This window comes from Rhinolophus sinicus, chromosome 3, assembly GCF_057876585.1.
Source record: "Rhinolophus sinicus isolate RSI-liver-muscle chromosome 3, RSI-T2T, whole genome shotgun sequence".
In the NCBI taxonomy this organism is placed as follows: domain Eukaryota; kingdom Metazoa; phylum Chordata; class Mammalia; order Chiroptera; family Rhinolophidae; genus Rhinolophus; species Rhinolophus sinicus.
The window spans coordinates 169640929-169655991 of NC_142503.1; the positions used below are offsets into that span (position 1 = coordinate 169640929).

The 15063-nt window shown below is 36.8% G+C and overlaps 1 protein-coding gene across 1 annotated transcript in view; it reads right to left on the minus strand.

The window, feature by feature from the left end:
• The window catches only part of KCNH5 (potassium voltage-gated channel subfamily H member 5), a 280910-nt gene that overhangs the window by 249803 nt on the left and 16044 nt on the right, over nt 1-15063 (minus strand). The window contains exon 2 of the mRNA XM_019733674.3: nt 7015-7138. Within this exon, the coding sequence (XP_019589233.1) occupies nt 7015-7138 (124 nt within the window). The remainder of the gene's footprint in view (nt 1-7014; nt 7139-15063) is intronic.

Consider the following 15063-nt stretch of genomic DNA (forward strand, 5'->3'; position numbering starts at 1 on the left):
AAGACAAACCATTTTGCTTCTATTACCAAATATCAGGGCTCTATAGTTCAATAAATTGAAACACAATATTCACAACTGACCAACAGAAAAGCATTTTTTAAAAAAGCATCTATAATATAACAAGCAACTAGGATAAAAATTGTGAAAAATAAACTCTAACAGAATTAAAAAATAAGTTACAACTGAAAAACGAGACTGCTTTGGAAACTGATGTAATAATACCACTTAAGAAATACAATACAAGGTTGATTCAGCTAAAATTCTGCAAATTAGATGAAAACCAGCAATTTTTCAAATAAATTATGAAAATTCTATAATGTATTCTTCATTATTTTAGCCCTCCCAATGTTAAAATCACCTGTCCTAAAAATATAAAGGCACTTTAAGAAAAAAATACCAGACTATTACAATCTGAATACTTTTCAAAAAATAGTCTATTTCTTACACTGTTTCACTGATATTATAAATGACTTCTACAATTGCACTGTTTATTTTATTGGAAGGAAAAATTCGATACACAGAAGCAATCTACCTCTTCTATAATATTAAGCAGTCAAGATATAACAGAGGAGCAGTGCACCTGGAGAACTATAATTCACGGACAAGTGGTATAACCTCTCTCTTATAGTTTCCTCATCAGTAAAATGATGATAATGTTAATATAACTCAGAGGGTGAGTATTAAAAGGATACTGCACATACAGTTGCAAATTAGAATGTGTTGTAGAATGGCTGTTATCAGTGGAATGCTTCTTATGGGTGAGGTTAAAAGAAGGCCCCTCCAGCCCCAACCCCCTTGCTTCTCCACAATTCTAGGACGGGGGTTGGGCCACGCTTGCTAATGGGCAGGGTCACTGAGACTTAAAGAGAGAAGCACATCATCAGTGTGTCTTCTTCCTCTGTGAGCCTATGAGTTAGAAGCATGAACTCACCCAGACCTGCTCCTGGATGATCCGGCCACTTCTCTTGCCACACAACTAACTGGTGGTTAAGATTTGGTTTGGGAATAAGGGAGAAGTTTTCCTCGGGCCAGGCCTAAGCCATATCCAGCTTGCCTAAGTATGTAGCAGTATATCTTTCATGTATATTCTTGCCAAGGAAACTTATAGGAACAGGTGGCTTTAGTTTATAGCAGGATTTACTTATTCTTGGAACCCTTGTTCTGCCATCAAAATCTCACAAACAAGCCTCATTATGATACCTTGCAGTAAGAATGGCTAGAATGTTGATAGACTTACTTCCAAGGGAGAAAGGAACCTTACAAACTGAAAAAAGTAAAACCTATCATGAGGTCCACCATCTATCTCAATTTGCTAATGGTCAAACAATGTTCCTGGACTAAAACACCACGCTAGAAAAGAATGACGTTATCTCCAGTCTGTACTTCACAGACTAGCAAATGCCTCGTCACAGAAACCACACAGATTGACCTAATGCAGTTGCTAAATGTGGTCTTCAGCACAGAATCAGACACAAGAGTAAAATCACCGCAGAAGTTAATGGGAGGGTGGGCTGTGAGCTATAGTCAAAGGGTCAAAAAAGAAGCCTGAGAGAGAGGAGGAGGAGAATTTAGAAACAAATAAGATCTCAGCTTTCAAAATCTGAAAAAAGTAATTTTGGAATAAATCAAAGCATTACTTCATATAGTAGATTATAACCAAAAGGTTTCACAACCCATTAATTTATACAGGCTTAAAAGGATTCAGATAGAGTAATAAAGGGTAGGCCCATGACATGTAATTAAGGGAATCTGGGGATAGCACTGGACATCTCTAACCTTTGGAGCATGAGCATCTGCTGTCCAACACTTTCCCTCAGTGCCACTGTGTGACGCAGAGCCCTCAGCCAAATGGAACCAGACTGACTGGCATTCATCATGCGTAATGTGCTCTTGTTGGCTGAGATAATCCTGTGTTAATAAAACTACTTGTGAAATATATCCAGTAAAGTGTCTCTTAATATCTCTGCTTCATTCTCTAATTTCAATGCCTTGGCAATGGATTATTAATGGGCTCTTCCAGAAAACAAAATGATTTTGAAAGCATCTATTTACTCCAACTCCCTACCTACATGATTGCTCTTATCACCCCTTTATCCTTTCAAAAAAAAAAAAAAGCAGAATGGGCTCTTAAAAGTTTCAGGTTAATGAAAAATAAAATGCTAACGTGGTTTTTATCTAAACTATGAAAGTATGTCTTGAATGTCAGGGCTTCCCAGGGGTCATGAAACAAGATCATATGCTTTTAAATACAATTCCCCCAGAACTTACAACCTCCATCAATCATGCAATATGCTTTGTGTCCTTCAATAAACAGCAAAACAATCCAAAGGCTTGGAATGCAATTATTAGACAATAAAATGGACTAGATTTGAAATTGTAGGAATCCTTACATGTTGTAAGAATAATTTTTTTTAATTTTAGCTAAAACAAGAATGTGACAGTACATAGCATACATCAGATTTATTAAAATAAAACTTTAGATACTATTACGAAGTACAAGGAAGTAGGAAAATTGGAACCCTCAACTCACGGCTGTAGAGAATGGAAACAGGAGGCTACTTGATAGCAATATAAGAGCAGTTAATTTACAAATTCTGTATATAATCTACTATCCAGCAATCCTATTTCTGGGCATAGACAGACAACTTCACACATGGGGTCACAAGAAGATGTGTATGACGATATTTATCTCCAAGTTATTTGAAGTAGCAAAGTGTCAGAAGCTGGAGTTCATGTAATGGAACAGATAAATAAAATGAAGAGGCTGTAAAGAAACTGGAGCACTATATGGCAGTCAGACATAATGAAATAGATTATCACACAGCAACATAACAAAATCTCAAAACATAATAGTGAGTGAGAAAAGAAACTATAAATCCTACCGCACAGTATTTATTATGTGGGTCTTAAAAACAAACACATGTGAAGCAACATCATTTAAGAATACATAGTTAATCAACAAATGGAAGATAGATTAGAAAGGCATACAATAAACACACTATAATGAATAACTATGGAAGAGGAAGGGAGATCTGATGAAGGGGGAGTAGGGAATGAAATAGAGACCTCGCCCAGAGAGAGTACAGTGATAACACTGGGACAAACTGAGGAGTGTGTTCGATTAGATTCTATGCACCTGGTCTAATGAAGGAAGGGTCAGGAAGGACAAAAAAGGAAAATATAAGAAAAAAAATTAATCTTAGCCTCTTGGTATGGTAAAATCACAAATTGTTGTTGTTTTTTTATTTTCCCATAAAACAATTCATATTTGAACATTTAAAAAATAGGACATTAGTCTTTACCTGATTACTATTTTAATCCTGTTTACTTTAATCCATCTAAAATGCAAGTTGTATATAAAGAGAATTTTTTTTCACTATCTAAAGTGTCATATTTCTTTCCACACAAACTGATGCTCACTGATTTATAGTTTCTTATTCTGTTATGTTTGTCTAAAACTTGTCATTATTAAAATTAATAAAATTATTTGAATTATCTACCTCAGAGTCAAATGATTTATCTCTATATTCAGTGATTCCAGAACTTTATAATAACTTTTAGTTACTAACACTGTGCTTCTAAATGTATACACAATTTTCTTCTTCCCTCCTTCTGTTCCCTTGTGTCTCGTATTCAAAGGCTTTTATAGATTTATACAGGAAATAGAAAAAAAGCTATACATAAAAAAATGAAAATCATCATGCAGGTACTATTTTGTAAACTGGTCTTTTTGTTTGGTTGGTTGGTTGGTTGATATTTTTTTTTTTTATTTAATAATATGTTGTTAGTTTCTTCCAGTGTCATTATCCTTCCAACCTATGATTTAGAAAGTTAGGACTTTGCCATAATATTTTTTAACAAATCTACTACTGGACATTTTGCTTATTTTCTGATCTTCATTCTTCTAAAAAAACAATGCTGCAATAAATATGAAATGAGTATAGTTTAATTTTAAAAAGGGATGAGGAAGTTTAAATGGGAAACACATTAAAACAAACTATGTTAAGAAAACCTGATTGGGGCCGGCCCGGTGGCTCAGGCAGATAGAGCTCCGTGCTCCTAACTCCAAAGGCTGCCAGTTCGATTCCCACATGGGCCAGTGTGCCAGTTCGATTACCACATGGGCCAGTGGGCTCTCAACCACAAGGTTGCCAGTTCAATTCCTTGAGTCCTGCAAGGGATGGTGGGCTCCACCCCCTGCAACTAAGATTGAATACGGCACCTTGAGCTGAGCTGCTGCTGAGCTCCCAGATGGCTCAGTTGGTTGGAGTGCATCCTCTCAACCACAAGGTTGCCGGTTCGACTCCCACAAGCGATGGTGGGCTGCGCCCCCTGCAACTAGCAACAGCAACTGGACCTGGATCTGAGCTGCACCCTCCACAACTAAGACTGAAAGGACAATAATTTGACTTGGGGAAAAAAAGTCCTGGAAGTACACACTGTTCCCCAATAAAGTCCTGTTCCCCTTCCCCAATAAAATCTTGAAAAAAAAAGAAAACCTGATTGGGTTCAAATACCATTTGTTCATGTAGCAGATGCTAGTCTTCATTGCTCTGTGAGGGCCTTAAACTTATTGCAATTTTTAGATTAGCTAAACACACTGGGCATTTTGTGTAATCAAGAAATAATTGCTTATGTTAAGAATATTATCATTTTGAAAATACTCTCTACAAATAATGAAGAGGGGGTTTTCCCACAGTGAAAAAGCATACCATAATCCAAAGATTTCTGTTTTCTAATCCACCTCAAATACCATAACACTTGAGGTGAAATACAATAAATGAAAGCTTGTTAAATGGAAGCATGAGAGATCTAGGTTAGGTTCATTGCAAAACAAGCCAATCTAATTCAACCAATACTGACAGAAAACACTGAGCTGTGTCTTATAGTGTATACACAAGTGAACAAGAGGGAATCCGTACTTTCAATGCATTTATAAGCTGGCACTGATGGTGGGAGGGAAAAGGCAACTCTTTCAGGGGACAGAATATGCTAATACAACATGCTAGCATTTTTTTAAATGAACCTTTCTGTAGGAAAAATTGCACATGCTAAAGAAAACAGGCTGGGATGGGGGCAGATACATGGGAAGCAAGAGCTAGCAGCAGGACTTTACAATATATCCAGATATGAAGGGCAATATATCTCAAAAATGACAACAAAAGCAATAGCAGTAAACACCCAAGGGATAAGGACAGCTCATTGAAGGCCAGATGATGATCCCAAATGACGAACTATGAGGAGTCAGAGAAGGAAAACCACATCTTGTTGAGAGAATCAGAAATACCTTCAGGTGGAACATGGCATTGAAACAGGCATTAGTCAGCATGATGATGGGATGTCCGCAGCCCAAGAAGAGGAAGTGGGTATGGGAGCATCTACATTCTCTGCAACTCTCTATAGAGCCCATTCCACAGGTAAGGTCTATCATAAACTAACCTTTTCCTAACCTAAACTCTGCTGAGATGTAAGGGGGCAGAGATGTTCAATACAAACTTTAACCTCCCAGAACTTACAACACACATCTTAGTAGTAGCCCAACAGATATCTACTCAACAGATAAAACGGCACAAAAGGCCTCAGTGCTACCAAAGGGAGTTTCTCAACAAGGGGCCACGGTTTTTCATCACTTCATTTACCAATGTTAGAAATGGGAGTGAAGACTCGTGTGAGAATGATTTAGTAAAGAAAGAAATGAGGATCGCTTGAGAGAGGCTAAATGAAGGAAGAGGATGTTTGAGAACAGATTCTTTCTCAAACCTGGCTAAGCATCAGAACCATCTGAGCTGACAGTTAAAAGTACGGATTCCTGTCCCCACCTACCCACCTAGGGAGGTTCTGATTCAATAGGTTTGAGGTGAGGTAAGAGAATTGATGTTTTGCAAAATTTCTCTGTGATTCCTATGTGTAGTCAAGTTTCGACCCATGGTATAACATGAAATCCTGCCCTCCATGAAGATGCAGAATATATACATATTTGAATATATGTATATAATATTTATCAGCAGAAAAAGGTAGAAAAAAAGATACATAAATCATTGTTTCCCTGGGCAAGTCCCTTAACATAAAACTCTATCTCAGTTTCCTCCTCTGAAAAACAAAAACATTTGGAATAGAAAATAATTCAGATCTCTTGTAGTTCTAAAATAACATGATTTTGGTGCTTAGTTGAGATCTTTACAGAAAACTTAACTCAAGGAAAAAAACATCCCATCTGTCCTCATTGAAATATTGTGAAAAAGTTTCAGATTCAAAATTGGTTCCTTATATCGTTTCCTTCTCTTTTTCATGAGCTTTTTGTGTAATACTCTCTTTAAGCTCACAGATATGGCATATTTTTTTCAAAGTTGTTATAAATAATATAAATGCCATATTCTGTTTTACATAAGTCAAACAAAATAGCAATGGTGCAATGTATCAACCTTACAAAGTATTATGATTTACACAGGATCTAGAACTCTACTTTGATGTTCTTTAAATGTTAATGAACCATGTCCTACTTGGTTGGGGTTGCTTACTTTGTTCAAGACAGTTTTAAGCAGTTCAAGAAGTGCTGAGGCCATCCATGGTTCCATGATACACGATGCTCCTTTGATCACTCAGCACCTAGACTAGTTCCTGACTCATAGGGAGTTACAAGAAATATTTATTGAATGAATTCATAAATTCACAGATATGCAAAAATGCTTCTCTGCAAAAATTTTCACTAATGGCTCTTAAACTGTATATTTCCATTGACAGTTTACTCTCCTTAGTATTCTAATATAATTTTTACCCTATAGTTTATATATGTGAGTAAATATGTTCTGGCACCAAGTCCAATGTGTGGTGAGGGGGAAGGGTCCTCACACCAACAAGAAATTCTGAGGTCACCAGCGTAGGTTCCTATGATTCAAATATATATTTATTATAAATCACTATATCACTGTGAGTCTTAGTCAGTTTAAGCCTTTTAACCACATTCTGCATTTAGTTAAACTTCAGAAAAGGTTCCTGAGCTGTTCTATGACCTACCTGCAAGTGCTGCTTTTCTGCATGACGTCAGCTCGATGATATCCAGAGAGTTTGCAAAAACCGTCATTACTATAAACTACAGGCCAATCTACAATCTGGGCATTTCCCAGTAAGAAACTCGATTCTAAAGAAGAAAGAAGAAAAGAAAAATTTTAGCTTTAATTAACAATGTACTTCTTTCAAGTAATCAAAAAAATTCATAAAGACAGACAAATGCAACTATGGTTTCTTATGGTACACAGAATAAAACCTATTCTTGAAATTGATATAATCAGTTTAACATGATCATCAAATGAGATCTGTAATAAGTAAAAGATTTGCATGCAAACTGAAAACTCCACTGAAGCAAAGCCAGTTTATAATACCTCTTTGCATTCAAGTATACACTAAGCTATGAAAACAAGGTATGGTTAATAGTAAATAAATGTTAATGACTATAACAATTACACTTAAAAGCAGGTAAGTTTATTAATATTAGTGCTACAGTCACTTCTACACAAATTGAGAATAGTGCACTTGACAACAGAGGCAAACTTGGGTGGCTCTTCCAGAAATTCTATTAATGCAATTTTGACATGAAGGAACAAATTCTTTGTCCATTAGATTGTTCCTAAGAAGTCTAATTTAAAAATACCATTGAAGAGTCACTTTTTAAAATAAAATTATTCAAAGATATTATTTTCAACCATACACTACACAGAATTTGGAAACTATCATTATTCTAAATAAAAGAAACATCTCTGGTTTATTTTTCATAAAGAAGTAGTTTTGCTTTACGCATAAAAGTTTAACACAAAAAATAATATTTTTTGGTATCAACCTTTATTGAAAATTCAATAGCTGTAGGCAATAGCCTTAGCAATTTCTACATAACATGATAAATATATTAACATTAAAATGAATTAAAATATAAAAATGAAAAAAAATTTAAATAAATATTTTTAAAAAGTAAAAATTTTAAAAGGAACACTACACTTCAAAATATTCAAAACATCTACCAAAAAAAAAAAATCTCCTTTCAACTGGTATTCAGAGTAATGTACCAAAAACATAAATTAACTTAAGAGTAGAAAACTTTAAATCCTGACTCACAGTTGGTCTTCAAAAAAATAACAGTGCAATTCAACATTTACTAAGCAGGTGCTAAGTAAAAGGCACTACCCTGGGTCAGACAATGGACTAGAATAAAGATCAATAAAACATACCCTTTACTCTCAAAAAACTTGTATATGAAGGAAACAAATATGTAACAACCAATTACAATTTAGCAGAAGAGATGCTAAATCAAGAAGCACAGGACAAAATATGGGAAGAAATCTGTTTCAAGACACTAAAAGCCAACCAAAAGTAGACAGAAATTGGAAAAGACAAATCTTTGAAAAAAGGGAGATACATTAACTGAGCTATTCATTTAATTGTCCATTCCCCTAAGAGCACTTCCCAGTATACACAGTTCATGGGAGACAGAATTCTAGCAGAAAAGTCAAAGATGACAATTTTGGGCTGCCAGAGCAGCTTAAAGTTAAGAGGGAGAGCCTTTGACATCTGGAGCCGTAAATCTGTATATAAATCTACCTCAAATCCTTCTCTGTGACCTGAACTGTGCATGCACAGTATATGACTACAAAGGAAACCATCAAGTCCAGAAATGATGAAAAGACTAAAGGTAAGCAGAAATTTCACCAGCTCCCCAAGACTACAAGACAAATTTCAGAGTTCAAGTCCCATCAAGTTAAAGAAGCTTGGTAAATTCTATAAGATTGCCATTTAAGCCACAGAAGGCCATGCTTTTGGAGTAAGAAACAAGTCCCAGGTTAAAGGGCTGTGTGACCTGAAACAAAGACCAAAAATGTAGAAAATAGACCCACACACACACCAAAAAGGGAAAATCATGATCAACCGTAATTTAACTACCTGCTAAAATAAAACGTACCCCTTTTCCGAGGAAAATAATAAAATCCAAAATCTCTACAATGTATCAATACAGTGTCCAGTATACAGTGAAAAATTATTAGGCATGCAAAAAAACAAAAAAACAAAACCAGAGAACCGTGACAACAATAAATGGGAAAAATAGTCAATAGAAAAAGAGGTCAGTATGGGAGCAGAGAAATAAACACACTCTCTGAAATAAAAAATTCATTGGATAAGTTTAACAGTAGATTGGACCCTAAAAAATAAGGGACAATTTAAAAGCACATCAGTGCAAGTTATTGTAAACTGAAGCAAAACGAGAAAAAGATTAAAGAGACGTCCTGTGGGATATCAAGAAATCTAAAATGCATGTAGTTGAATCTGGAAAAGAAAAGAAAGGATAAGGCACAAATGTTATTTGGATAAATGAAGACTAAAATTTTTTCAAACAGTATAAAAAATAACAACCCACAGATTTTAGCTTAGTAAGCCTCAAGGAAGATAAATACAAACAAAGCCACAGTAGGAAGATAAAACTGCTGAAAATAAAAAATACAGAAAAAAAGATACAGAGCCTCACATAAATGGTCAACTGACATTTTGCAAAGATGCGAAGGCAGTTTAAAGGCTAAAGAAAAGTCTTTTCAATGAACTGTGCTAAAACAACTGGATATCCATACGAGCAAATATTGTACCATGATCTCTACACCACACACACACACACAAAAATAATAATAATTTAAATTGGATCATAGACCTAAATAAAAAAATGAAAACTAAAAAGAAAGCATAGGAGGAAATCTTTGAAACCTTAAGGAAGGAATCTTCCCAGATAAGACTCACATAGTAATCATCACAAAATCAAGTGTTGATAAATAAATTAGACATCATGAAAATTAAAATCAACTGTTCATTCAAGGACACTGTCAAGAAAATGAAAAGCAAATCCACAGACCAAAATAAAAACATCCACAATACAGTGGTATCTGAGAAAGAATTCCTATCCAGAATATTTAAAAAATTCCTACAAAAGGAAAAATGACCCAGTTAACAAAATAGGCAAATGCCTTGAAGACATTTCACAGAAGATACACAATGGCCAATAAGCGCAAGAATAAGATGTTCACCGTCACCACGCATCAGGGAAATATAAATTAAAAGCACAAGGATAATGCTATATCCCTGTTCAACCACTTGAGTGGTTACAAAGACTAATAATACAAAATGTTGGTGAAAATGTGGGACAATTCACACTCTTTATAAAATGCTAGTGCAAATATAAAACGGTATGATCACTTTGAAAAATGGCTTCTTTTGAAGGTAAATATTCAACTATGACCCAGAAATTTCACTCCTAGGCATTCCCTCAAGTGAAATGAAAACCTATGTTAACAAAAAGACTTGAAGAAAAATGTTCACATCAGATTCATTCATAGTAGCCAAACATTGAAAACCATGCCAATTTCTATCAACAAAAGACTGGATTTTAAATTGTGCTACATTCCTATTCAATTGTGGAATGGTAGGGGGACTGACAGGAAAGAGGCAAAAATAACTTTCTGGGGAGGGTCATTTTTCTGTCTTTATAAAGGTGTAAGTTATACACAAATATACATGTGTCAAAACTTATTGAACTGTACACTTAAGATGTGTGTATTTTACCTCATGTAAATTATACCTCACATTTAAAGGACAACAAAGAAAGAGAGAATCAGAAGTTTTAGTAAAACAGTGGCATATGAGCTGAGCCTTAACTCTAAGAATGGTAATACCACCCTTCCTCGGTACACAGGGAGGATAGGTAAAGATTAAAATGAGCTTATTTGCACAAAAATACTTTATAAATTATAGAGTCTACATGATAGTGTCTTTATGTATAACATCAATTATAAATATTTGTGATATAATCACCAAAACTTTACTTCTTTCCCCTCTTGCCCCAGGCCAGGTCCGAGGCAGTTTATCCTCCCTAATCCATATGCTCCCCACTTCAGAACTAGGTAACTGCGGCAGTCCACACAGCTAGGTGCATGTTCTCCATGCCTCAACTCATCCTGATTTTCAGTCTGATTTTCAGTCTCTATTCACTTGTCCCCTTGAATCCCTGCCTCCATCCTACCACTTGTCATTCAGATCAAGTCTCCCAACTGGTTACATCATCAAATCCTCTCCCAGACTTACAAAGCCCTCTGAAATTCAGTGTCATCCTCCTTACCTATAGAAACATATTTCTTATTACTCCTAAAATCCATACTATTGAAGTTAGGTCAGGTCCTCATTGTGCTCCCAAAATACGATGCCCACTATCTACTTGAAGCACTTCCTCCATCCCTTTGCCTATCAAAACTTTTAAGAACCAACTCAACTCTATCTTCTCTATGACCCATTCACTGAGTACCACTCAGCCAGCATCGCCCTCTGGCTACCACCATATCTGTCTCCAACCCTTCACAGGACAAACTTACCATAAAAGTTGTCTCTTCTCATTAGTTTCTTCTTCTATTCATCTCCTACTTACTCCTATCTGTCTCTGTCCTCACCATTCCAAGACAGCCAAGATTACCAATAACCTCTCCATGTCACCAAATCCCAAGGATGTCTTTTACTCATTTCACTTGACAATTCAGAAACATTGGTAACCACTCCCTCCTTAAAAATTTCTCAGTCATTAGCTCTCACACAACAACATTCCCCCATTTCTCTGGACACGTCTCCATTTCCTTGGCAGGATCAACATTCTTTACCCAGTGAGGACATATTAGAGTTCCTCCACTTCAGCTCCTCTTATACTTTCACCTACCTCCATAGACTCAGTAACTCATCACGTTATATCTCCAAACCAGACCTCTTCTATAAATTCTAGATCCTGATATCCAAGTTGACCTATCCCCTTGGTACATCGTAAATGTACCTCAGCAGACATGTCCATTACCTTTCATTCCCTCAAGTCAGATGCTTTTCTTAGAAAGTGGGCTTGCCATCCATGCAATTATGGAAACCAGAAATCCAGAAGCCATCTTTCAACATCCTTCTCAGTACCCCTATATCTAAGCCATTAGCAAATCTTTATTTATCTCCCAAACCTTTCAAATCTTTCCATGTCTCTGAATCCTCACCATCATCTCCCAACTCCAAGCTTCCATCATCTCTCCCCTGGACCACACCAATAGCTATACACCAACCCTCTCTGGGATTTCTTCAATGGATTATCCACACTGAAGCCAGACAAGTCTTTTCAAAATTCAAATTAGATTATGCCCCTCCCTGCTTTAACACCCATCAATAGCTTATCGTGGCACTTAAAATGCCCACATTCTTTCCACGGCCTATTATGACGTCAAAGTCTGCTAAACTTCAGCTCTCACCATTCCACCTCCTCTCTGATAGCCACACTATTTTTCATATATTCTTGTGAGCTTCAAGTTCTCTCCCATTATAAAATCTTTTAACTTGCCATTCTTTCTGCCTAAACACCACTACTTTTCCTCCTCATCTGGTGGACACCTACATTTATTTAGATCTTAACTCAGTTGTCATGACCTCAGTGAGTCTTTCTCTAATCTTCTGACCAGGTTCCTTCTAATAATTTAGACATGATGGGATTAGGTTTCAATGAGGTCATGAGGGTGGAGTCTCTCATGAATGGTATTATTGCTCTTATGAGTCACAAGGAGCTTGCTTCCTCTGCTCTGCTCTCCATCATGTAAAGATATAATGACAAGTCAGTATTCTGCAACCAAGAGGAGGGTTCTCCCAGAACTTGACCATGCTAGCACCATGATCGTGGACTTCCAGCCTCCAGAACTATGAGAAATAAATTTCTGTTTTTTTATAAACCATGCAATTCATGGTATTTTGTTACAGTAGCCCAAATATACTAAGACAGTCATTACTCAATTTTAGGGAAACCAGCTCTGATTTGTATCCACAGTTCCTAGCATACGAAGAGCAATGAATTCTGGGGAACTAAACTTTTCTTTGGATCCAGACTACTCCTGTCCTTAAAGATATTTACAAACATTTCTTGTCCAAATGGTTCAAATACACAATGTGTTCCTGTATGAGGGGGCTAAGAATTGGGTCGTTATCTATACCAGGTGGTAGTAGTCCAGGACAACATTGCAGAAGCTATAATCCCACACATGAGAAGATTCTTGAACAGATCTCTGCAAGAGACTGAGTCTTGAAAACATCTCATTATATTCTTTCAAGACCATCCAGTATCCTCTCAGAGATAGACATGAAATAAAACAAGTGCTTTTCCCTCAAGGGTTAGCAGGTCAAAAACTAAATCGCAGGCCCTAATTCATCACGGCCTACTAGGAATCATGAGTATTTCTCAATTTTGACTGCACACTCAACTGGGATGGAGGTTGAGGAGGACCGGAGGGGGCCACCACAGTTATTCATTAAAGATCCCACCCCTCAAAGATTTTGTCTTAGTTGGGCTTGGAGCGAGATCCAGACATCAGTATTTGTTTTTACATCTTCTCTGGTGAGTCTAATGTACAGCCAGGGTAGAGAAGCACTAACGTACAACCGTACTAGTTCCTAAATGCTGGCAGCCACAGTAGAATCTTGTAATGACTGTCAAAAATACATATTATTAAATTCTCACAGAGGGACATTGAACATATTCCCTCAGGGTGAACACAAAAATACAGCCACAGAAGAGAGTCTCATACTCAGCCAGGTTTGGAAAACCTGTACCTTGCTACTTAAAACCTGAACCAGTATCAACGGGGAGTTTATTAGCAATGCAGAATCTGGGACCCATCCCAGACCCAATGAATCAGAACCTGCATTTAAACAAGGTGATCCCCAAGCTCATCAGTGCACTCATCTTGTGCACCCGTTCCTTCTTTCTATGGATGGGAAAGCAGGCCAAGAAAGTTAAAATACTCAATGAACTTAGGAAAAGGGTGTCTAGTGGGAGATTAACACAGAACCAGGCCTCACTTTCTAAGCCATTCTAGTCTATCGTGTCATATTTCTGAACTGGTATCTAAGCTTTGGTTTTGTTTTGTTTTAACATAAAGGAAGCACTTCCTCTTTACAGTGTTACCTCTTCAGACAATAGGAAAATAACGACATTCAACTTCATGCCACTGCATATTAATCCCATTCCTAAAGGAGATCATATACAAACCATATCAATAATCCTGGCTGATAGAAATGTCTGGAAGAAAATAGGTGATATTCATTAATTAAAATAATATAAAAGTATGTGAGATGTTTCTTCCCTTGCTACAGCAATTCCAGGAACAGAATGCTTTCCTCTGAGCTGCTCCAATATTCCCTGTATCTGACATGATTGGACAGCATTTTGGTTTTCTTTTTATGAAAACTGTGTATTCTAATCCAGAAACTTCATGGACATTAACAATGGTAATGTCCTTTTTCGAAGTTAAAACCTCTCTCTCTCTCTCTCTCTCTCTCTCTCTCTCCTCTTTCTCCTCCTCCTCCTCCTCCCTTTTCCTCCCTCTCATTTTTATGTAAATGACCCTAGAGAGATATATTTCAGAGCACTATGGCAGAGAAGTTTTAAGATATTTTAAGAAGTGCTAAAATGAAAAAGAAGTCTAGAATGCTGATGAAGAGAGAAGACATGGAGTGGAGGTGAAGGGAAAGAAGTTCACAAGAAGAAGTTAGGAACAAAACACTGTCACTAATTTATAGTTTTTCCAAGGTCTACGGCTGCTTCTGAGAAAAGTCAATCTGATTTTCCCTCTGATTGTATTCATTGAGTCCTACCTTTGAGGAAGCACACCAGCCAGAAACCATCACTCTTACTCTGAAAGCCCTTAAACCGTGGCACAGAGATCCTGCAGCACAAGAGAAGGGCAGGTGGAAACCGGAATCCTGGCCGCGGGCTATTTCAAGCTGCTCTCCGCGATCAAGGCTTACCAGTGGGTCTTCCATGAGGAAGGACTTAAGTGCAGGTGTTCAGAGCTCCAAGTGTTACCCCAACCTCCACAATCCTCTGATTCAAAGAACTAAAGAACACACCTTCCAAAAATTAGTGCCCAAGAAGGGAAATTTGAAGCTTAAAAGCAACACAATAAAATCCACGTAGCAATCACGAACGTTTTTATTCTAAAAGGGACTGGTTGAAGAGGGCATTTCAACAATACT